This window comes from Elgaria multicarinata, chromosome 8, assembly GCF_023053635.1.
Source record: "Elgaria multicarinata webbii isolate HBS135686 ecotype San Diego chromosome 8, rElgMul1.1.pri, whole genome shotgun sequence".
NCBI lineage: Eukaryota > Metazoa > Chordata > Lepidosauria > Squamata > Anguidae > Elgaria > Elgaria multicarinata.
The window spans coordinates 105,669,850-105,694,243 of record NC_086178.1 but is presented as its reverse complement, the minus strand read 5'-3'; the positions used below and the strand labels follow the sequence as shown (position 1 = coordinate 105,694,243).

At 45.4% G+C, this 24,394-nt stretch overlaps 2 protein-coding genes across 3 annotated transcripts; one reads left to right on the top strand and one right to left on the bottom strand.

Annotated features, from left to right (window-relative positions):
• Positions 1 to 971: 971 nt before the first annotated feature.
• On the bottom strand, positions 972 to 13,016 carry LOC134402289 (DPY30 domain-containing protein 1-like). Its single transcript, XM_063131665.1, has 5 exons — positions 12,870 to 13,016; positions 10,308 to 10,430; positions 5,953 to 6,048; positions 2,195 to 2,311; positions 972 to 1,038 (listed from the first exon to the last, which is right to left on the bottom strand). The coding sequence occupies exons 1-5, from the start codon at positions 13,014 to 13,016 to the stop codon at positions 988 to 990; spliced, it is 534 nt and encodes a 177-aa protein (XP_062987735.1). The 3' UTR covers positions 972 to 987.
• Positions 12,282 to 24,394, top strand: LOC134402288 (DPY30 domain-containing protein 1-like). Of its 2 annotated transcripts, XM_063131664.1 has the most exons (6): positions 12,282 to 12,386; positions 18,524 to 18,571; positions 19,929 to 20,094; positions 20,447 to 20,569; positions 21,073 to 21,180; positions 22,799 to 24,394. In XM_063131664.1, exons 3-6 carry the CDS (start codon positions 19,942 to 19,944, stop codon positions 23,141 to 23,143), a joined length of 729 nt encoding a protein of 242 aa, XP_062987734.1. In that variant the 5' UTR covers positions 12,282 to 12,386; positions 18,524 to 18,571; positions 19,929 to 19,941; the 3' UTR covers positions 23,144 to 24,394. The 2 variants fall into 2 exon arrangements, with proteins under 2 accessions (XP_062987734.1, XP_062987733.1); XM_063131663.1 differs by lacking the exons at positions 12,282 to 12,386; positions 18,524 to 18,571 and adding an exon at positions 19,451 to 19,556.

Genomic DNA, 24,394 nt, shown 5'->3' with positions numbered 1-24,394 from the left:
AGCCTGCACCCCTCAGACTAATGTGTGGATCAGGACCTAGTTATCCTTAGGACTTCGCACTTCTCCAAATTTTACGACGTAGTTCTTGGCTCAAATCATACCAAAATGCATTTTTTGGGATAACATACATTTAGAAATGTGAACTTTGAGAGAATACACATTCAAAAACGTGTATTTAAATACATGTCTAAATATGAATTTTTCTGTTCAGATTATTTTAAATTGCATATTAATGTGAAAATGGGATAGAATAGACCTACTAGATTAAGAAGCGTGCTGCTGGATCAGACCAGAAGCCTATCTGGTACAGCCTTGTGTTTCCACAGTGGGCAATCAGGTGTTCCTAGGAAGCCTACAAGTAGGACGGGAGCTCAAGAGAACCCTTTTGGTCGTGTTCCCCTTCAACTGGTATTCAGAGGAATACTGCCTCCAATATTGGAGATAATATATTGCCATCTTGACTAGAAGCTGAACCAGGGTACATTCCATCCACGTTCAGCCTCTACTTTCCAGAGTCTGCCTCCTGACTCTTTCCAGGGGACCAGTATTTTTGAGATCTAAGATTTCGTAACATTCAGTCTAACCACAGTAACTGATTAGGCAACACAGAAGACCACCCTAACTTGGCCCAGGTCTTGCCACTAGTGTTTCATGCATGTTCAATCCCACCTAGTGATTAGGTTACATTGCCCATGGTTGTATTTTAATATTGTGAACCACTGAGAGATTTTACTATGCTGTATATAAATGCCACAAATAAATAAATTAAAAAATAAAATACATGAAGGTACCAGGAAACAAATAACCAGGAACTATTTTATTCTACCTGCTTTTAGTTTCTCGTGGGTGGGGGCTGACTTTACCGTTGAATTGAATTAACTCGTTGCATCAGTTAGCCCTAAACATCTCTACGTCTTCTTGATGTGGATCATCTAGGTTTGTAGTAGGCATTGAATCAAAGCAGCAGGTGGAAAAGAACTTTATTTATCAGAATGGTACCTCTTCATCTTCAGACTCGGTTATAGCAGTCATTGCATGCTAGAAGCCAGGAAAAGGGAGAAGGAGAGAAAGAGATACATTCATCGTTATGTTTATTAGAGCTTGGAAGTTATCTAGAAAAGGCAAGCGGTTTTTTAAATGGCCTTCGGGCTGCTCAGTGAGTAAATACATGCTGTGTGTTTCAGGAATTTTTCCTTTGACTTTTTCAATATTTCCAACAGCCTGTACTCGGATACATTCAAGGTTAAAGTGTGGGTGGTGGGAGGCTTCTTCTTCTTTTTCTTTTTAGAGCAACCCAGTAGGATTGGATACTTAGGATTGGATCCAATCCAGAGCTGGAGGTGCAGTAGTGGTGACCATTGCCTCCGCTGCACCTCCAGCTCTGCATTTTAGCTAGATGGTCTTTTTTGCCGATCTAGCTGGGGGAGGGAAGGAGGCTGGAGAGACCTGGGGATACAGCATTATCTGGCCCTTTCCCTCCCCGCCCGCATAAGTGACCTCTTTACCCCTGCTCCATAGTTGCTATTGTGACTTCAGAGAGGCAGCCGGCACAGTTCTCTCTACACCAGCTGCAAGGGAGCAGGGCACACGGCTTCCCAGCTCCAAGGTCAGAGCGCTATCTCTGATCTCAGATCCAGAAATCCAAAATATCCACGGAGACCCAGACCCTGCCTAGAGGCCATAGGATCACTCTCTTATTATTATTTTTAATATACCTTGTAAGAACTTCAGCAGTGTTATTGGTATAGAATAAAAGGCACCCTTCCATTTTTCCCCACTTTGGAGAAAAGGGATCTGTGCCTTTTGGCATGAATACCTAGAATATAGGCCCATTTTAATCATTTATGACAGCTTTCCTCAACCTGCTGCCCTCTAGATAAGTTACACTTTATCTGAAACCTGAAACCATCACAGCACTTGGCAGACCATGCTGGCAACCTCCTCCCAGAGGAGGATTCCAGAATCAGAGGCGGCAGGCCACTGAAAATTAGTTGCTGGGGTTGCTAGCCTTCATGCCCTGCTTGTGGGCTTGCTTATTTGTTTATTATTTTTAATCTGCCTAATTGTTCTCTGGGCTTCTTAGAAGTATATGGTTGGCCACTCTGGGAAACAGGAGGCTGGACTTGGTGGACCTTTGGTCTGATCCAGTAAGTTATGAATACGTGGACTGCATTTGTCCTTTTGTTGTACTTACTTCAGACTGTTCCATTTCATCTATCTCTTCAACTCTACTCAAATGAGGAGCACCATATTTATCTGTCAGCTCAGCTAAGGTCTTTGAAGTTGCTTCCTTTTCAGCTGCTGCCTTCGCCTAGAATGTAAAGAAATATTTTCAAGACCATGATGAATTAAACAATTCGACCATATATTTCACTGAACGAAACGGAGGTGACATAAGCTCATCAAGTCAAAGTCCAACCCAGGCCACATCTACACTAAGCAGGATGTAGCACTTTGAAAGCTGGCTGAAAACAGTTTATGGAGTGTGCCCTGGGCCCCAACAGTTATAAAGCAGTAGTGTAGATCCTCCAGCTATGTTTAGGCCAATGAGCTGAATCAGCAGGATCTCCTGCACACAAAGGTTCTCCTGTGTAAAGACCATTGAGATGAATGGGACCTGTTTGAGAGCATAGTCTGTAGTTCCCATTCATTGTTCCTAGGCAGACTCACTGAATTTTGCAATGTGATTAAGACACCAGGGGCCTTGCTAGACCTGGTCGAAAATCCGGGGGAGAGGAGGGGAGAACTTGCGTTGTGAATAACGCAAGGTCTCACCCTTATTTACACGTGAGCCGCAACGAGCTCTGGAGGAGAGCTGTTGCGGCCACCATTTTTTTTATTTTTTAAAGAGGCAGCAGCAGCACAGGAGCCGGGAAAGGTAAGTAGGGGTGTTTTTTTTTAAAAAAAAGTCTCCTTCTCCCGCCCCGTTCTCATTCCCGCGCCCGCCCGCCCTGCCCGCGATGTCCGATCCCCCGCCCAATGTCCCCCAGCCCCATTCTCCTTCCCCTGCCCGCCCCCACCCGCGATGTCCGATCCCCCACGCAATGTCCCCCACCCACAATTCCCCCCCATGTCCCTGGTCTCAGTTTCCCGCCCCCTGATGTCCCCAGCCTCCATTTCCCCCCCCCCGATGTTCCTGGCCCCCCCCCAGTCCCCGGCTTCTGTTTCCTCCCCCCCCCCAATGTCCCCAGCCTGTGATGCCTGGCCGGGGAATATGGCAGCGCCGGGCATCACAGGCCGGGGACTCGGCAGCAGAGGCTAACACAGGCCGGGGACATGGGGGTGGTGGGAAACAGAGGCCAGGAACTCAGTGACGGCAGGAGCGCTGCGGCCCATCTGCCTCTTTTCACAGCTACTCACGCATAAGTGCGGTAGCCAGGAAAAGCAGCGGACCGGTTCACACGCGCGTGGTCCTGGCCTCAGCCCGACCTGAGGCCGGGATTGCGGGAAGAACCACACTACAGGCGGTTCTAGTTAGCGTGGTTCCAGGGCAGCTCAAGCCTTGGCTGAGGCCGGGATCCCCTGTGCGTCATTTGGACGCACAGGGACGAGCACGGGACGAGCACCGCACTAACCCCTGGTCTAGCAAGGCCCTAAGACATTAAGGCCTTAGCTAGACCTGGCTATATCCGAAGGCGAACCTGGAGGTCGTCCCTGTGTGTCCAGATGATGCACAGGGGATCCCAGGATCAGGGAGGGATCATCCCTCCGTTGCCCTGGGATATAGCCCTCCTCTTTGGGCCTGCTTTTTCCACGGTACTGCGGAATGTCTGGCCCGTTTCCGCAGCTTGACCTCGCTCCACGTGATTACTCGCATAGAGCCGGGAGCTGCGCCCCTCGGGGTTAGGGTGGGAGGGAGCAGGGAAACCAAATTAAATTTTAAAAAAAGACTTACCTTTAGCGCACGAGCGTTCGTGCGCTATGTCCTCTTAAAAAAAAATGGCGGGTGCGACACCTCTCTTCCTGAGGTTGTCGTGCCTTACGTGTAAACGGGGCAGAGATCTTGCGTTAATCCCAACGCGAGATCTCCCCTCCTCTGCCCCGGAACAAAAGGTAGGTCTAGCTAAGGCCTAAGTCACACCAGGGGCCATTGAGTTCAATAGGGCCAGTACGGTATCTTAAATCTACAGATGTTGGGGCCAAATTAGATGTGGCAGGGTCAGCCGTGTTTGCTTATTCATAAATCAGCCCCATTCACTTCCAAAGTGAAAGTGTCTCTATTTAACATCAGAAGAGGTGGGTAGATGAAGGGAGCTGTACTTGCTCCACACATGCTATCGCTTCAGGCACCTATCTCCCAGGGCAACTCCAATACTGGAAACGAATCAGGCTAGACAAAAAAGGCCAGATCGACACTTTGTGTCAAATCATTATGAATGTGGAATAAAAAGCAGGATATAACACTATGAAAGCAGCAGACTGAATGTGGATTGCGCTCCAACAGTTATCCGTGCACTTCAATGCCGCTATAATGCAGTAGTGTGGATCTAGTCAAAATCCCTTACGCGACAGAGGGTTTGTCTACACTAAGGGTTTGCTCCATGGTGGCTTTGCAGTAGCGGCACGTCATCTACATGACGCAGCCGCCACCGCGAAGGCATCCGGGGGCAAACCCTGGAAACTCCGCTCCAAAAACGTTGTACATTTACCCCGACTTTTTTTGGCAGCGGAGCCCATGGTGCTCCCTGATTGGTTGCCATGGGCAGCCCCACGCCTCTGTAAAAGTAAAAAAGTAAAAATGGGGGGGGGGAGGAGAGGAACGGGGTCGTTCCTCCCCCTCTTTTTGAATTTTATTATCTGTATCTGTGCAGCTGTGCAGATACAGATAATAAAAATTAAAAAAAATGGGGGCAAGTGAGGAGGAACGGGCAGCTAGAGGGAAGAGATGTGGTTTGCTCAGAGTCCCTCTCCTTGCATCCTCCTCTGGCTGCCTCGTTCCTTCCCCCCACCCCATTTTTATATCAGCTATTGAACATTTGAATGGCCATCTTTTACCTCCACCAAAGAGTCTGATCTGCTACTTAAATTTAGGGGTGTAGTGGATCCAGGGCTCACAGGAATGCAGCAGTGGCACTTTTTTATTAGCAGGGACTCTGACATCATCTGCCACCCCCCTCAGAATCCCCTGTTCCCTCACCGCTTAGCTGCAATTCTCACAGTAGCTGGTGGGAACTGAATTTGCTTAACAACGATGTATTGTTCCCTGTTGCAATGCAAAGTATTTTAGGGTGGTTCAGTCTTGAGTCGCCCTTGAGACCATGTAGCTATACAAAGCGCCTTCTCCTGGTGGAGATGAAAACTTCTAGAACTAGATTGTTGATATGGATCAACACAGCTGCCTGCACTTTTGGACTCTCCTTTGGGGTATGGCTCCTTTGGACTGTCATGATATGTGTCTACACTTCAAAACTGGACACTACACCCCTGGACAAATTACTTCTATCTGGGGAGCCAGTACAACATAGTAGAGAATGAAGGTGTTCAGCCTTATATTCAGGGAGACCTGATTTCAGGTCCCCTGATCAGCCATGAAGCTTCTGGGTAACTTTGGGCCAATCACACTCCCTCCCTCCCTCTTTCCAGATCTACACCAACCAGGATATGACACTTTGAAAATGGTTTGAAAACTGTACATGGCGTGTGTCCTGGGCCCCAACAATTGTCACTGCTGTTATAAACCATTTTAAAACAGTAGTGTAGATCCTGCCCCAGCCTACTTTACAGGATTGTTTTGAAGGTGGCAATGGGATACGCCTGTCTCTGCTGCCTTGATCGACATGGAGGAAGAGTGGAATACAGATATGATTTAAAAAATAACCTGTCAATGAAAGAGCAGGTGAACACGGTGGAAGGTGAGATCTGAAATAAACCATCCTTCAACTGGAGCCATGTTTGGGAGAAGGCTGAGTGGACACATACAATAAAAAAGACGGTTGATAGTATTTCTCCTACCTCCAAGTTTGCTAGTCGTTTCTGCTCCAATAAAAGCTCTTCTGCTTTCTCCCTTTCTATCCTCTCCCGTTCTTCGCGTTCTTGTTCCAACTGTGCCTGCAGCCATTCCATGCAAGTGTTTCAGTTAGTGAAAATTAGGGCTGTGCACGCCCTCCCCGAACCGCTTTGGGTCAATCTGGACCTCTGCCGATCCGCTCTGGAACCGGATCCAGGGCGAGATCCGGAGGTCCGGATCGATATTCGGATGCCATTTTGCCCCCCCCCCCCACTTCCCTACTTACTTGCCTCCGCAGCAGATGGTGGAGGCAGGTAAGTGGGGAAGGGTGGACAAAATGGGGGCCGAATAAGCCCCCCTCCCCCTTTACCTGGCTCTGCCATCTGCCCCCTCACAGACCGCGGTGGCGGCAGATGGTGGAGCCATGTAAGCCCCCCTCCCCCCTTCCCTGGCTCCATTGTCTGCCACAGTCCGTGTGTTGGCTTCAACTGCCGCCCAGGCCCTGGGCGGCAGTTGAAGCCAACGCACGGACTGCGGTGGCGGACGGGGGAGCCAGGTAAGCTTCCCTCCCTACTTACTTGCCTGGCTAAACCTTAGGTCTAGCTAAGGCGTTGGAGGTTAGTTTCAACCAGCATTCTTGTAGTCCATAGGGCAATGCTGGCCTATGTGGTCTGGAGGTTACTTTGGAATGGAGGATTGGCAGATGGGGAAAAGGGTTAAACACCTCTGCTCTTCATTCTTCCTCCTGAGTTGTTTCTCTACTTCATGTCCCTCCTCCTGAAACTGCTTTTCTTTTGAAGAAGGGATGAGCAGTGCTTTGTCATAGGTATTTGCATATAGGATGCACTTTAGCTCTCCCAAGTTACAGCTCATGGCTTTAGGTCATGAGTTGTAAATTGGGATGGAGTTCAACTTCTAAGACAGCCAAAGGAAAAACAGAAGATTGCAATCAGTGGGCCAGTTTACATGACACGGCAGGCCTCCGTGGGTTAATTTACCCTCGAGCAGCTACAATCCTGCCAGCTACCATTATGAATATGCAATCCCCAACCAGATGTTGCTGAACCTGGCCAGCAGGGGTTATTTGAGGTTTAAACTACCCTTGCATTACCTTAAAGCACACCATTGGTTATGGGAGGATTGTTTAACCCTCAAATAACCCCCGCTGGCTGGGTTCGCGTGACACAGCAAGCATGGCAGCCCCTGGATGGGGCTTGCAAGTTCATAATGGTGGCCAGCACACACCACAGCACTTGAAAGGTAAATTAACCCACAATGGGCTACCATGTCATGTGAACCAAGTAGATACTCTTAGTAGGGGCGGGGGAACCAAATGCCACTACAATGGTCTGTTTTAGAATTGTGGGTGGAGTTCAGATGATGTGACAAGCCATGGAGACCACCTGCCATAGTTTGAATATTCACGCACAGCACCCTATCGCAGTTTAAATAAGCCATGGTGGGCTGCAGTTATTGGCTGGGTTCGGACGACACATTAGGCAACGGGGGGTAAAATAGCGCACTCACCGTGCGTTCATGGGGGTTACTCCTCACACGATATGTTGCCCCTCCCCCCGTCGCGTGGCTGAAAGTCCCGGCGTCCTTCTGGGCTGCCCGTGTTCCAACCTCTCTCCTCCCCCAGTCTTCCTGGCCACATTCCATCAGCCATTGTGAGTTCTGCCGGCTGTATAGGAGCAGCCGTTGTGTTTTCGGCCGCCCCTGCCGGAGAACTCTATGGCCAATGGAATAGTTCACTCAACGGAGGGGGGGAGCCCTCCACACGACATCTTAAACAATTGATTATTTGATAAGCAACGGAGCAGCCAGCTGTTTTTCTCCATTGCTTAAACTGGCGAAATAGCGTACTCTTGGTTGTGTGTGTGTTGTGTGTCTCCCCTCATATGACACAATAATCAACTCCTTCCCCCCTCCCACATTGATTATCATGTCATCCGAACCCAACCATTGTGTAAACCTCTGAGTGGTACTGCTGCTGCTGGTTTTAAACTGTGGAAATGGCATTAATGATGAAATTGACATATGAAGTGAGAGGAGGAGGAGACAATCAGCTAGACAATATGCTCATGGGAAATTGGGCTTTCTTTGCAATGTGTTGGAATGACAAAGATGGAAACAATGTTGCACCACGAAGATTTCCCTTTAATAACGACTTTGGATTTGTGTGTATTTTTATTTGTGAGATGTGTATTCCATTTCCCAGCAGCATTCTAGATTTTAATACTCCCGTCCCCCTTGTATCCCGTGAAGTAGTTGAGGCAGCTGGCTGGCTGGTAAAAGTGGTCATTTCCCAACTTTTAAGCATTACGTGAAAGAAATTATTTCATTGGGATTATTGCATTAATTTTATTTTTGTTACTGAAATTGTTAGAGTGCGTTTTCCTGTTTGCCTACATTCCTTCTGCATTCAAAACTAGCATACTGATTTCTAGCTTTGGAAGGAGGAAGGAAGAAGACTACCTAGTTTGGTTGATGCATTGAGCGACAGGGCCTTCTTTGCTGCAGCAAGAACTCCTTCCCAAGAGAGAGTCAGGGCCTTGCTAGACCTACCTGAAAATCGGTGCTTCAGGCACGGCGAGGCTGCGCTACAATTAGCACGGGCCATCGCGCCTATCTACGCGTCAGACGCGACAAAGCCCTGTCACGTCTGCCATTTTGTTGTTGTTAAAGGGGCTCCGTGCACAGGACTGCACCACCGGAAAGGTAAGGGTAGGGTGACCAACTGTCAGGATTTCCCCGGATTTGTCCTGGTTTTTGTTCTTTCCATGGTGTCAGGGGGGATTTTCTATAATTTTCAATAATGTCCTGGAATGACACACCTTCTCCTTTAAGGCTGCCATTAGCATGGCAGGAGGGAATGACATGCTTTCTTGAGGCACATCATTCCCCCACCCCGAGCTCCAATTGAGGTCTTAAAGGGGAAAGTGGGTCGTTCGTGGACATTATAGAAAAGGCCCCAATTGGAGTGGATGGTGGTGGTGCAGAATGAAATCCTTTCCCCTCCTCCACTCCAATCGGGTTCTTTAAGGTGGCGGGGGAATAACGTACTTTCTGCAGGACCCAGAAAGCTGCTTCCCCACACACACACTAGGTGTCCTCTTTTTTGGTTTCCCAAATATGGTCACCCTAGGTAAGGGTTGTTTTTATAAAAAATAGGGTTTCTCGGGGGCCCTGACCCCAAGTTCCCCACCCTGGCCGTGAATACCCCCATGATCTCCCATTCCCCCATGGCCACCAATTCCTGCCCCCCCATGTCACCGGCCGCCGATTCCCGCCCCCCATGTCGCTGGCAGCCAATTCCTGCCCCCTCCATGTCGCCGGCCACCAATCACCCCCCCCCCATGTCCCTAGCCTCCATTTCCCGCTGCTGCCGATGTCCCATCGGCCTGTGATGGCCGCCGCCGATGTCCCCCAGGCTGGGGGATATCAGCGGTGGCAGGAGCGCTGCGGCCCATCTGCCACTGTTTCCAGCTACTCATGTGTAACTGTGGTAGCCGGGAACAGCAGCGGAACGGGCTACATGCCCATTCCGCTGCTCAACATGCTCGGGTTGAGCCCGAGACCGCAGGAAAAACTGGGCTAAATGGGGTTTCACTTACCCCGTGTCCAGGGAGGTTTCACCCCTGCCTGACCCAAGGATCCCCTGTGTGTCATCTGGACACACAGGGGTGAGCCCCGGGCTAAACCTCCATCTAGCAAGGCCCTCAGAGTGCAGGGATTGCATTATAGATGGAGGGCTCCTTTTTTTTTAAAAAAAAAAAAACACCCTATATGGGCCTCTTGGCCTGATTTTTAGGCAGGCGGTTAAGACTTTTTTTTATTATTACATTATGTTTTGGTTTGTGCTGGTTATGACCTATAAAGCCCTATATGGCTTGGGTCCAGGTTATCTGAAAGACCGTATTCTCCCTTATGAGCCTGCCCGTGCTTTGAGATCTTCTGGAGAAGTCCTTCTTTCAGTCCCACCATCTTCACAGGCGCGCTTGGTGGGAACATGGGAGAGGGCCTTCTCGGTGGCTGCTCCAGTGCTCTGGAACTCTCTTCCTGGGGAAGCTAGGCTGGCTCCCTCCTTGATGGGCTTTCGGAAGCAGGCTAAAACTTTTTTGTTCCAGCAGGCCTTTGGAGAATAAGTTGGTCCTCCATCTATGTTAATGACTTATAATTTTGTTGTGCATTTTAAACCTTTTTTTTTTTACATTTCTTTTCCTAGGTTTTACAATGTATGTTTTAAACTTTGTAAGACCGCCTTGAGGCCCAGTATTGATATAATCAAATAACCCTCAGTTCTTTGGAAAGGGAGCAAGGTCAGTTGGTGCATTATTATTATTTTACATTGTCCCACCTGTCTTTCTTCTTCAAGCTTCTGCTGAATCAAAAGTTCTTCTTCTTTCATTTTTTCTAACATTTCCACTTCTTTTTGGGCCTCCTCACGCTCTCGCTCCAGCTCATCCCTCTCCAGTTTTCTCTAGCAATTCATTTTAAAAAAGAAAAAAGAATGAAAAACAGATACATAGTTTCATATTTGCTACTTCCCCGAGTAGCAGAAATTTTCAGGATTACCTTCTAGAGGTTCAGATGACTTGTTGCATGAGATTATTGGAAACTAACTGATATTTTTGTTATATCTGTTGGTGTACAAATATACAAGTAGAGTCAGTTATAGTGGGTGAGAGGAAATAGATCCGACAGCCACCTAAACATAATCCTAATTTTTAAAGCAGCATCTGGTCTCCAAAAGCAACTACATACTCTTGGAGTTCACCAAGACTAGTCCTTACTCTCCAGCTGCAAAACCTCAGCCTTCTCTCTCTCTCTCTCTCTCTCTCTGGCCTCAGCTAGACCTAGTGGTCTAGTGGGATGGAGGGGTGAAGATCCCACAATATTTCTATCGTGAGATCTCCCCCTCTGTTCACACGGTGTGCGACGACCTCAGAGGGAGAGGCGTTGCGCCTGCCATTTTTTAAAAGAGGCAGCAGCGCACAAGCGCTCATGCGGAAAAGGTAAGTCCTTTTTTTTAAAAAAAAAAATCCCGCTCCCCCCACCCCACCCGATGGGCACAGAGCTCCTGAGGAGCTGTGCGCCCCGTGCGTGAGTCCTGGCTCCTCACGAGGAACTGCGAGGAGCTGGGACAAACCGTGACGCCTGGCCACACGTCCCGCGGTCTCGGGCTCGAGACCATGGAAACACTGGGCCTAAAGTGGAAGGCGAGATCCTGGGGCAAGGGAGGATCATCCCTCCCTGATCCCAGGATCCTCTGTGCATCATGTGGACGCACAGGGACGATCCTGGGGATTGCCCCAGGATAAAGCCCCATTTAGCTATGACCTCAATCTATGTTAAAAATTGCCAAAATAGTTCTTTCTGAATGATTTCACCCAATAATTTCAGACAAAGGGTTAAAAAAAAGCCTACACACTAACAGAGCTTGAATTTTCAGTAAATTGAAGGCTGTCCTTATCTATGATTTTCTCTGGATGCAGATAGAACTGGTTCACACAATCAAAGTAAATCACAGTGCATGCCAGGAATATGCAGGTCATAATTTCTAAAATCATTGTCTAGATGTGGAGTATCACATCATTTTAAGCTGGGCAGCATGGCTTGTTGGAGGGAGAAACAACTCTCCAATAAACCTGTAACAGTCCATGAGTTATTGAAGAGTTTTCCTCCTCCAAGCCACACCACCCAGGTTCGGAGGACACAACAAGCCATGCCCGGGTGGTGATTATGGAAATCACGCCCCCCCCCCACCACCCACACACAATTTTAAAAAGCCACAGTAGCTTATTTAAATCATGGCGTGTGCTTATTTTGATTGTGCAAATGAAATCATAGGATCACTTCCTCAGCCTTGAAATCTCTGACATTAGTAATGAAAGTGGTTGACCACATTTTAATTTAGTAATGGAAGGGCCAACCACAAGCGTTTCCAGCTGAGTTTTTCATGGCGCCATCACCCTTCCTCATTGATGGAATTCACTGGGTGAAGACATTGATCCGGTTTGCACGGTCACAACACGGCTAACCCCACTGCGCATGCCGGACAGGTATCCCTAATTACTCTCACTGGCATGGCTTGCCATGTTGTTCAAATTTGAATGGCATGGCTTGTCCGAGGGGCCAGTGACACGCAACCCCTGTGCTGAGTTATTTCTGTGGCTTATTTCCCTCACTGCAATTGTGGGCACCAGCCAGTTCTCATCTTCAAACTGTAACGCTCTCATATTTTCCCACAGTTTCTTCTGTCTTTTCTCTTAAAGCACAATCCTATGCATATTTAGACAGGAAAAAAGTCAAACAACCAGCATGCCCCAGCCAGCCATGCTGTTATGAAAGAAAAGATGGAAGAGTCCTTTGTCTGCAAGCACCCCAGATTTGCATGGGGACTTGGAAGTATTGATTTCCAGCATCCAACCTGAACGTATGTATGGTATCATTAATGGTTCTGGGAATATTAACTGGCCATTTAGCAAGCACAGAGAGCAATACAGAAATCTAGAGTAATAGTCTTCTCACCTAGGGAAAAGGAAAGGAACCTCTCTCATTACGGACTCTTGGAGGGATGCCAGCTTTCACTGATGTTTTCTTGGCAGGCCTTATAGCGGGGTGGTTTGCCGTTGCCTTCCCCGGCAGTTATTACCTTTCCCCCAACTAACTGGGTACTCATTTTACCGACCTCGGGAGGATGGAAGGCTGAGTCGACCTGAGCCGGCTGCCGCTGGGATCGAACTCAGGCCGTGGGGAGAGTTTCAGCTGCAGAAACTGCTGCTTTACCGCTCTGCGCCACATGAGGCTCACCTAACACAACACAATATCATTTCCATAACAATGACAATTTTAACCCATGTCAGCATTTACTCTTCGAAGATCCTAACCATAGTGAGTTTAGAAGCAGGAGCCTCACCTGTAGCTCTTCAAACATATTCTTCTTATATTTGTAAATCCAGTGTGCCAAGTACAGAATTGGGTCTGCTGGCCGACGTTCAGCCACCTCGGCAAGACCCTCCGCCAAGCATGTGCCAAGGCATTTTTTGAGATATGTAGTCTCCATTTCCTGTTGCCAGAGTATCAGTGTCAGGGATTAATGTGCTTCTTGATCTAAAATGGGGGGAAACACTTTGAGCAGTAGACTTCCATTATATTTCTATTTTTTCAATTATTATAAGCTGTTTTGAAGATCAAGAAAACCTGCCAAGACACTTGAATAAACCAAGAAATTAACTTAAGGGGGGAAATAATTAAAGATTTGCTTTTTTGGACATAAAATTATTATTATTATTATTATTATTATTATTATTATTATTATTATTATTTCCCACCTTTTCCCCAATACTGGGACTCAAGGCGGCTTTACAAATTAAAACATGTACAGTTAAAACAGATAGAGATATACAAAAAATAAAAAAAATAAACCTGGTACAATATTAAAACATTTAAAAACATTTAAAATATGAATATATATTTTATAAAGTTCCAATAAAAGCGTCAATTATTTCAGTGGAACTATAATAAAGTATTTATGTAACACTATACCCATCCCGCTTACTTCAGTGCTGCACAATAGCACAGAAGAAAGAAATTGGGATAAATTGGAGCCATGGTGGTTTTATCATGTCAGAAATCGATGGGGGAACTGGACCTCAGTTGAATTCACTCAAAGGAGATTTGAGTGAACTAGAAGCTACTCAGCTGCTATTTGACTATGAGATCTATTTAAGAATATGGAAATAGTACCTCTCTAACAACAAACTCGTATGAGAAGAGCAGCTTTATTCCTTATGCATGGGTATTTTCTTCACTCTAGCCTCTTCTATAAGAATAAGCTCTGTGGGTTTCTAGAGAAGAAGACAGTTAAGTCTGGATGCTTCTGTTTGGTATCTTAGCAACGGACCGGTGTTCTATCTCTGTGCAGCTATCTCCCTGAAGGTTCTGTATCTCGTTTGACAGATATTATTCCTACCCTCTGTGTGTGTGTGTGTGTGTGTGTGTGTGTGAGAGAGAGAGAGAGAGAGAGAGATTTATTCATCGGCTGGGGGAGTCTTCATAGATATATAGATATAGACATACTGAAATGTTTATATTGCATTAGTTTCTTGTCGGATACCTGTATAATCTGGGTAAAAACTGTATCTGTTATTTCTGGTATGAGTGCAGTACTGATATACTCACCTATCCATTACTGTATTTGTAAAAGGAATACAATAATAAAAAAAGGAACCTACCTTTGTTGAAAGAAAAAGGTAGGTTAAAAATAACCTTTATTAGTTCCTTTTACAAATGCCATAAGGTGACCACATCAGTATTGGATCTGCAACAAAAAATAACAGAAACACGTTTTTACCTACATTATACAGGCTTCCAACAAGAAATGAACGCAATTTAAACATTTCGACCTCCAGTATATAATGCTATGAAGATTTCTCAATCCAATTAATAAAGCAAAACAAAGCAAACAAAAAAGGTAGGAATTATTTATATCCAAGCAGGATCGGGAGATAGTTATTTCATCCAGGGTCAGAAGATCAGTTTTGTCCATAATAATTGGGAAGGGAAGGGAATCCCTTATTAATTCCACAGTTGAGCAATACCTTTATTAGGACCAACCAAAATGTTACAGAAGTGTGCAAGCTTTTGAATTCTCTTCATCAGACTTGATGGTACAAAAAGCGGGATCGGGGAAGGAACAGGAAAGTCTCAAAATTTGGCTGGATGTTGTGGCAATGAGGCCTGCAGTTCTCAAAATGGAAATTTGCAGGCTGAATGAATCAATGGTAGGAGTAGCAGGTATTGGATTACACCTAGCAATGCATTCTGGGCAGAGCTGCCCTTACAAAGGCAGGATGGATCCCCCATCTCAGGCATCAGCCTGCACATGCTCCACCGCCGCTGGGAGAGTTGCGTGCCCTGCTGCCACTTGATGCCTTACTCTGAGGACTTGTCAAAGTGAAGCATACAGATGGCAGCCACTCTGGAGAGCCCTGCTCGGCGTTCTCTTGCTGTAGCAAATGAAATTGCAGGAAAGCAGCCAGCACAGCTGTCTGGAATGGCCATTGTCACCTGCCCTATGTCTTACTCTGAGGACCTCTTAGTGAGGCACATGGTAGGTCCGCCTGGCGCCTACACTGTACTCCTTTCATCGCCAGCTGAAGACCTTTTTATTCTCTCAGTATTTTAACACATAATTTTAACAAATTTAAATTTTACTGTTCTAACTCTGTATTTTAATCTTATTTCAATTTTTGCTGCATAGTTTTATCCTGGTTGTGCTTTTTATACTGTATTTTGTATTTGTGTTTTTAAACTGTTAGTTGCTTTATTATGGTTTTAATTTTTGTGAACCGCCCAGAGAGCTTTGGCTATTGGGCGGTATAAAAATGTAATAAATAAATAAATAAATAAATAAATAGGCAGCCGCTCTGGAGGGTTCGGTGGCCACTCCAGAGAGCCTTGCCAACTGCTTTCTTGCCAGAGATCTCTGGAGCGGCAGGCTGTGATCTGACTCTGAGGGGTACTCAAAGCGAGGCGACAGTCTGCCCTGCACTCCAGAAAATCATGTCAATCACTCCTCTGTCTCAGCAGGAGTGCAGCCAGCACAGGTCTCTGGAGCACCCTCTGCCCAATGCCTCACTCTGAGGACTCTGGGTGGACTTTGTGGGACTCTCAGGAGAATCATAGAACAGTAGAGTTGGAAGGGGCCTACAAGGCCATTGAGTCCAAACCCCTGCTCAATGCAGGAATCCACCCTAAAGCATCCTTGACAGATGGCCAGCATGGCTCTCCGGAGAGAATCTGCCTGACCCAAATGTCTCGCTCTGAGAGGTCCTTCCTCAGAGTGGGGAGGTGGTGCTGATGTCAGTGGGGCGGTGAGTCCGCTCCGGGTTTCACTCAGAACCAGCCAGAACTCCAAAGGATCTATCCAAGGTTCTGAACCTAATTTGGGAGGAGGGGAGAGTTCAGCACCTTGGATAGCTCCGTTCGAGTTCAGGCTGGTTGTGACTGAAACCTGGAGCGGACTCACCGCTCCACTGACATCGGAGCCACCAGCCTCCACTGCTGCCTGAGCCTTCCTTGACCGTCTACTAGGTGACCCTAACACCACCTTTAGAGTCCTGTTTGATTTGGAAATCTCCATTTGAAACAGTTAGAGGGGTCAAAACCAGGAGCAGGGCCTTCTCTGCTGTGGCACCCCGGCTGTGGAATGAGCCCCCTAAGGAGTTTCGCTTGGCACCTACATTATATGCTTTTAGACGCCAGGTGAAGACCTTTTTATTCTCCCAGCATTTTAACAGTCTATAAATAAATTTTAAATAGGTGTTTTAAATCTGTAATTTTGCATTGCTGCTGTTTTTATCTGGTTGAGCTTTTATATTGTATTTTATATTATGGTTTTATACTGTTGTTTTATACTTTGAATGTTTTCAATTTTTGTGAACCGCCCAGAGAGCTCCGGCTATTGGGCAGTATAGAAATGTAATTAATAAATGAATAAATAAATAAAACACGAGTTGCATGCAAGTGGATGGCGCATAACAGCATCTGCCTCCACCTGAGCAGCGGTTTTGAGTCGAAGGAGCCATGAGCAGGGCTTTTGTACCGAGCACGTGGCCATTCACAACGCAGCCCATCGTTTTCCATGGGTCTTACTCCCAGGTAGGGGACGCTGCCTAAGCCAATCAGGTTCCCGCAGGCGGCTCACGTGCCTACATGGGGGTCGAAGCGTTTGTGACGCGGCGGGCTGGAGCTGGGCGTCCGGTTGCTGCGCAACCGGGAGTGCGCGCGCGCGCGCCCCCAAGACAGGATCCTGGTGCGGACAATTGAAGCGAGGTAGCTGCAAGAATCCTTCAAAGCGGGTCGCGTATTTTTCCGCAGTGGCATAGTCCTCATTGTCTCCGCGGGCCAAGGCAAAGAGGGTAGGGCTCTGTGTAGCTCGGTGGGCGCTTGGCTGTCGTCTGAATAGTTTTTAAACTCTTTAAGAGTGCATGCGTGACCTGAAATAACTTTTTGTTCTTTGCAGCCTAAAGAAGTCCTACAACTTCTTTCTGATTGCGCATGCATAGGATTGCACCCTAAAGAAGTCCTACAACTTCTTAATGGTTACGCATGCATAGGATTGCACCCTAAAGAAGTCCTACAACTTCTTTCTGGTTGCGCATGCATAGGATTGCACCCTAAAGAAGTCCTACAACTTCTTTCTGGTTGCGCATGCATAGGATTGCACCCTAAAGAAGTCCTACAACTTCTTTCTGGTTACGCATGCATAGGATTGCACGCTAAAGGTATTTATCGACTTAGGTTGCATCCACACAGAAGGGTCCTAACACTGCCCAAAAGGGCATTGCGCAGGCATTTGATCTTCTTTTTGTGCTTAATGGATTTCCCACTGCAAGGGAAAAGGTGCAAGAAGTGTGTGGGGCTGTGAGCAGAGAAGGCAGGGTGATGGTTCGGGTCCAGGTTATTTGAAAGACCGTCTTCTCCCTTATGAGCCTGCCCGTGCTTTGAGATCTTCTGGAGAGGCCCTTCTTTCAGTCCCACGTTCTTCACAGGCACGCTGGGTGGGCACATGGGAGAGGGCCTTCTTGGTGGCTGCTCCGGTGCTCTGGAACTCTCTTCCCGGGGAAGCTAGGCTGGCTCCCTCCTTGATGGGCTTTCGGAAGCAAGCTAAAACTTTTTTGTGGCCCGCCATCTATGTTAATGTCTTATTATTTTTTGTTGTGTATTTTAAATGTTTATGGTTTTGTTTCTCTCTCTCTCTCTCTCTCCCCCCCCCATGTATATTTTAAACTTTGTAAGGCTGCCTTGAGGCCTAGCATTGGGAAAAAGGTGGGATACAAATGATGATGATGATGATGATGATGGGATTATGAATGCCTGCTCTGGAAGCATGGTTGATTGGGAAAAATGTTGCTCAGTTTTTCTCTACAAAATATTTAAACCTTTACTCGGTTTTTATTATTATTATTAGACCAAGGTGAGGATGCTTCCAAATCAGGGTTTTCTTGTGCAATTGCAGACCCTCGTTTGCAGGGTGGGTGGATGGTTTTGTGTCCACATGATGACCTCTTTTATTTGTAACCCTACCATGTTTCCCCACTGTTGCTTGAACTGTTAAATTATGGAACTCACTACCACAAGATGTAGTGCTGGCCACCAATCTGGATGGCTTTAAAAGGGGGTTGGATAAATTCCTGGAGGCTAAGGCTGTCAATGGCTACTAGCCCTGAGGGTTGTGTGCTATCTCCAGTATTCGAGGCAGTAAGCCTGTGTGCACCAGTTGCTGGGGAACATGGGTGGGAGGGTGCTGTTGCACCATGTCCTGCCTTGTTGGTTCCTGGCCGATGGCTGGTTGGCCACTGTGTGAACAGAGTGCTGGACTAGATGGACCCTTAGTCTGATCCAACAGGGCACTACTTATGTTCTCTCCGCACCCCCATTCAATCTGCTAAAATGGGAATAGCTGCTCATTGTCTTTTGATGGGAGGCACTTCTACCCATCTGGAAGCACCCCTAGTTAAATTGCTACTTGCAAAATTTTGGAACTCTTGTCTGCTTTCTTAACAGTGCTTTCTCAACTGCATGGTCCTACAACAGAATTTGGTCTGGTAAAAGGTAAGGCATTATCTATTTTATGTGTCCTAATATCTGGCACACACATGACCATTTCTATTTCAAACCAATTCTTTCCCCTGAAAATGCTATCATTTTACCTATGACATGGGGATAATAAATAGTTTTCTCTTGGAATGTTGTTATAAGAATTATTGTCTGAGACTAGAGCTACACTACTGCATTATAGTGGTATTGAAAAGCACTGGTCACTGTTGGAACACATTACACATTCCATATACTGCTTTCATAGTATTATTTCCTGCTTTTTATTTCACATTTTTCAAAGTATCACAACAAATATCATTGTGTGTCCTATGAGATATAAATGTGCAAGAGGATATAGTGATACCATGATGGGATCATAATGATTTGACACAAGATGTAGATCTGGCCAGAGATAATATATACTCTATACTCTATAAATATTACTTAACTTATCCAGTCTCTTGCCATCCCTACCCCACACCCTGCACATATACTTTCTTTTACCTCCCAAATGTGCTATTCTGTGCCCCAGTTCACATGACTAAACTACCATGGTTAACAAATCATGGGTTATTTGTGAATGTGCAGGAGCAAGCAAGTATGCTGGTTCCTGGCTGCTTGCCCATTTCTGCTTTGTAAACAACCCAGGAACACCCTATTCCTGAGTTCTTCTCCATGACATCCAAAGCCGGAACTCTGGGTTGATGAGGGATAAATAATAAAGAATTTTAACGCATGGTTTGTTCTTGGGTTAAAACTCTGGGTTGTTTCTCCTTCAAGAACTCAGAGTTCCGGTATGAATGTCACATCAAATGACCCAGAAATGTTCCTGGGTTGTGTAAAAAAACAGAAGCAGGTAAGTCATCAGGAGCCAGCTCATGGGCTCCTTAACTATTCACAAACAACCCATAGTTAACAAACTGCGGATTGTTTAATCATCTGAACCAGGTCTGTATAGGAGTCTCTTGCCAGCATCTCTTTTGTGAAAAGAGGCGTAAAGGTGGGAGCCTTGCATATGTGTAATGCATGTAGGGAGTCCGAATGGTTTGGCTTCTAAATATGGTTATTTATGTTAGATGCAAAAAGAAAATCGTGCTTTGAAAATACAAGTAATATTCAGCACAGAATTCTCTTTGAAAGAAATTTACAGTGGCAACAGGTGTTTGTGTTTTTTTTGAACCGCCCAGAGAGCTCCGGCTATTGGGCGGTATAGAAATGTAATAAATAAATAAATAAATAAATCAGGTGGGGAGGGAACTTGGTTGCAGTAGAGGTTCTTTCTCCAGAATGATTTTAAAAGATTTATTTTGTTAATACGTTAAACATTAATACAGTATTGAAAGAATTAATCTGATGCATAATATCAACGCAGAGTTTTGTAGAAGATGGGAATGGATGTAAAATATCTCAAGGAATGCTTAGGAAAATGCTTGGCGGAGGGACTTGCAGAGGTGGCTGACCGCCAGCCAGTGGATCCCATCAATTTCCTGGCATCCTGGATTTACAGCTACAAGAAAACAATAAACGAAGAGGAAAAGGTGACACATATTTTCTCTCTAAAAAAACAAAAGTTGAAGAAAGCCAGTCTGAAAGTGATTGGATTTCAATTCATCCTTCTCCTGGAGGCTAAGGCTGTCAATGGCTACTAGCCTTGAGGGTTGTGTGCTATCTCCAGTATTCGAGGCAGTAAGCCTGTGTGCACCAGTTGCTGGGGAACATGGGTGGGAGGGTGCTGTTGCACCATGTCCTGCTTGTTCATCCCTGGCCGATGGCTGGTTGGCCACTGTGTGAACAGAGTGCTGGACTAGATGGACCCTCGGTCTGATCCAGCATCAGGGCCCTTCTTATTTTCTGTGTTCTCCAATTTGCCTGTGCCTTGTGCTTTTCTAGAGGAAAACAGAGAAGGCCCAGCTGGAAGGTGAACATGAAGAGGCCCTTGCAGAACTGGAGAGGACAGAGAAGCTGGAAGCTGAACAACTCCTAATTGCTCAGAAATCTGAAGAGCAGCAGAAGGTCTGAGTCTTCTAACATTAAAAAATAATATTTGATTCACCTAGGGTGACCATATGAAAAGGAGGACAGGGCTCCTGTATCTTTTACAGTTCAGCAGGTGTCATTTGTATATATGAAGAACCTGGTGAAATTCCCTCTTCATCACACCAGTTAAAGTGCAGGAGCTATACTAGAGTGACCAGATACAAAAGAGGGCAGGGCACCTGCACCTTTAACTGTTGTGATGAAGAGGGAATTTCACCAGGTTCCCCATATATACAAATGACACTTGCAGAAATTCCCTTTTCAATACAACTGTTACAGATACAGGAGCCCTGTCCTCTTTTTCATACGGTCACCCTAATTCACCATTTTAATGTGAGGTATAGCATAAGTAGAGTTCCAAAACCAGGTCAGTAGCACTATAGTTTAAAGGCATTGGATTTTAAACCAGATAGATGAGTCACCATTTTGGTCAATCATTTTAGTTAACTAAATTCAGTTTTTTATTTTATTTTATCAAGATCTTTGCAAAGCGACAACCGGAAAATACTATTGCAGAATTAACTGAAAAGCACGGAGCACCAGATCTGCTGACTGTTAAAGAACAGGATGAAAATAGTTTAAATGAAGTGAGTAGCAAGCTGAAAAACATGTATGTGACCATATCTTATATTTCCCTTTAATAGTAAACTTGGGTGGCTGAATGTCAGTTTGGAAATGAAACAAATCCAGCCCAAACGAACAGAGTGGTTTCTGTGTACCCCAGAGACACTCATTCGGAATAATATTTTTTAAAAAAACTATAAAAGTTTCTCTACTGAAAAGAAACATGTTTTAAAATAAAAAGAATTACCCTGTGAACTTCCAGGATCTATGAACTTCTAAGACCTACAGAATGTTAAGGGCACAGAGATCATATATAGAGTAGCTCATTGTTTGAAGAAGGAATTTCTGTCTTCATGCTGAAAGCTCATTGTTCCTGTCTTTATTGCTACTTTTTGTTTAGAGTGGTGGGGAGACACATGACTATGCTAAAATCCATTGTTTTTCTATGGGGATCTCTCAATTCCACCATAAGATGGTGGGTTGGTAGTGGTCAAATGCAATGGTTTTTAACCTTTAATCCACTGTTGCCCTCCAAGTACGCAATATTATCATCAAATATCCCCCAACCACAGGTTTTAAAAAATAGGGTATAAAAACAGGTGTCAAGACAAGGCAACTTTCAGAACTTGTATTCTGAAATGTTAGAGCGGATTGTTTTTCCCCGGACTTCTATATGGTGAGCTTCTATTTTTACTGCAGATAGGAGGACCTTCCTTGTTGGGTGAGGTTTCACCTCTGGGATTAGGAAGGCAGGGCTGAAAAGCCACTGCCTATATAGTAGGAGGTCCGATTGGATCTCCAGGATGGCTGAGTCAGAGAGGAAACATCTGCAATGGACACAGAACTGAACGAAGCTGTTGTCAGGCCATCCTGAGCACAGGAAATATGTAACAAATAGACCAAAATTATAGAGAGCGGTCAGTGCAACATTAAGCCAGCCTTCCAACAGTGAAAAACAGTTAACATAAGGAGAGAAAAAGTTAGAATTGAGAAATGTCTCCTTGGCTATGAAAAGAATTTTCACTAGGTTAGTTTTCTCTCTTTGTGAATGGAATATTCCTTGTTGAGATGTAAATTCGAAGTACCTTCCTAGAAGGGAAATGCATTATTTATGAAATGTATTACGAAATAATACATTGATTATTGATATGCAGAAGCAGTACCAACTAAAACTACTTGTGATTTTTATTATTATTATTGCATTTATATACTGACCCATAGCCGAAGCTCTCTGGGCAGTTTACAAAAGTTAAAAACAGTAAACATTAAAAACAAATATATAAAGTTTAAAAACATAAAAATCATAAAAACAACAGTATCCTTATAAAAAACAGCTCTTCTGGGGTCTGTTAAAAACAAACAAACTCAGGTCATGTTGTTAAATGCTGTTAAATGCCTGGGAGAAGATAAAGGTCTTAACCTGGCGCCGAAAAGATCATTCCATAATTGGGGGGCCACCACTGAAAAGGCCCTCTCCCTTGTTGTTTCGATAGTTATCTGGGTCTGGGTAGTTTGAACATGAATGACTGGTTGCAGATGGACAGAATGTAATGTCCAAAAATGTGCACATCTCTAGAAAGCTTGTTTCCAAAAGGGGGGTGGTCCTGTGTTCATGCAGATGAAACTTATTTCCATTAATAGAAGAGAACTACAGAGAAAGATGTGAACATTCCAGAAGAATTTGAAACTATTGAGTCAAAGCAAGAGGCATTACGAGACAAACTGGATCAAGGTGACTTAAATGTTGTAAAGAATACGATGGATGAGATACCTGGTGAGGTAAGTACTAGCGTAACTCTTCAAGAACCCTTGCCTGAGATCATTGTGGATGAAGATTTTAGTCAGATTCCCAAGGAGATGTTGGATAACGGAGAGGAAAACCAATCAGAAGATGATGAAGTAACTGAGAATGAACATGATATACAAACGGAAGATGACACTCCAGATGAAGAATACAAACTCAGCCAAGATCTGAATTTGGAATAGCAGCACAATGCTACCCATGTTTACTTGGAAGTAAGTTCTACTGAGTTCAACAGGGCTTTGTCCCAAGACATTGTACACAGAGTGCAACCTAAAACTGAAATGAAAAGCTTAAAGAGTAGGATTAGATTTGTCACTTTCTCTAACTTGCAGTGATGGATGATGAAAGTATTTTCTTCCTGGCTAAAATGATATCCACATTTTCCAGTCCATATTTTCCATTACTGTTGCACTGGAATGTTCAATGCCTTGGTAAAATTAGTGTATTCTTCACTTTTTTTCTAGAACCTCTCCTATATCTGAATATCTGTGGTGCCTCTGTTACAAGGAATTCCACTTATTTTGCTTTGGAAACCCTTTTTTTAACTGAACCAAAAGCCCCAACCTTTCTGGGTCCATGGACACATTTAGAATTTTGAGAGTGTTGCAGCTGCCCTCATCAAATGGCTGCCATGATGGGGGTGGGGCACTCATTCATAAAATGGCTGCTGTGCTATAAGACCCAGAGAGAGGGAAAACACACAGTGGAGACAGGGTGGAAATTAAAATGCTCCAAATGCACAAACAGAGGGGACGGGAAGGGAACTACGGGCACGCAGACCTGGAGAAGGGATTTGGCGAATGGGGGGAAGGAAACCACACACACACACACAAGATGGGGTACCGCAGAGACCCAGAGAAAGAAAAAGGAAACGCAGAACCGCTCTGCTTTTTTCTTCTCTCCTCACCCCCTTGACCTTCTCCACTCTTCCCAGCCCTCCATTTTATTTTATGTTCAACATTTTTGCAGCATGAATCCTGATCATTTCACCTTTTGCCAGGCTGGTCATTTCAGCCTGGGGAAATACAGAGGTGAAAGAGAAAGTAGGCAGGAGTGAGCTCTTTTCACTTCTTCTCTTCTCTTCTACAAGTATGAGACTGCTCTCGTTCCACTTCCAAAGTGGGGAAAGGGTCATTCCTTCCTATGAACACACACCTATCAGATTCTGCACAGGGGTGGATTAAGACAGAATCGGAGGGGTGTGTGTGTGTTCAATGGAGCAGTGAGTAGGGACAGGGTGAGGCTTAGCAGGCACTGGGGAGGTGTTCATGGGCACCCAGAGGTGCTGCATGGAAGACTCCAGGGTTAGGCTAATAAGCTCTTACCACCTGCAAGTACAGCTGGAGTTTTAAAATTGATCATTGATTATATACAAAGCAGTGGAAGTTGACAGAGTGGTTTGCCTGGAGACAGGCACACCTGCTCTCGACTTA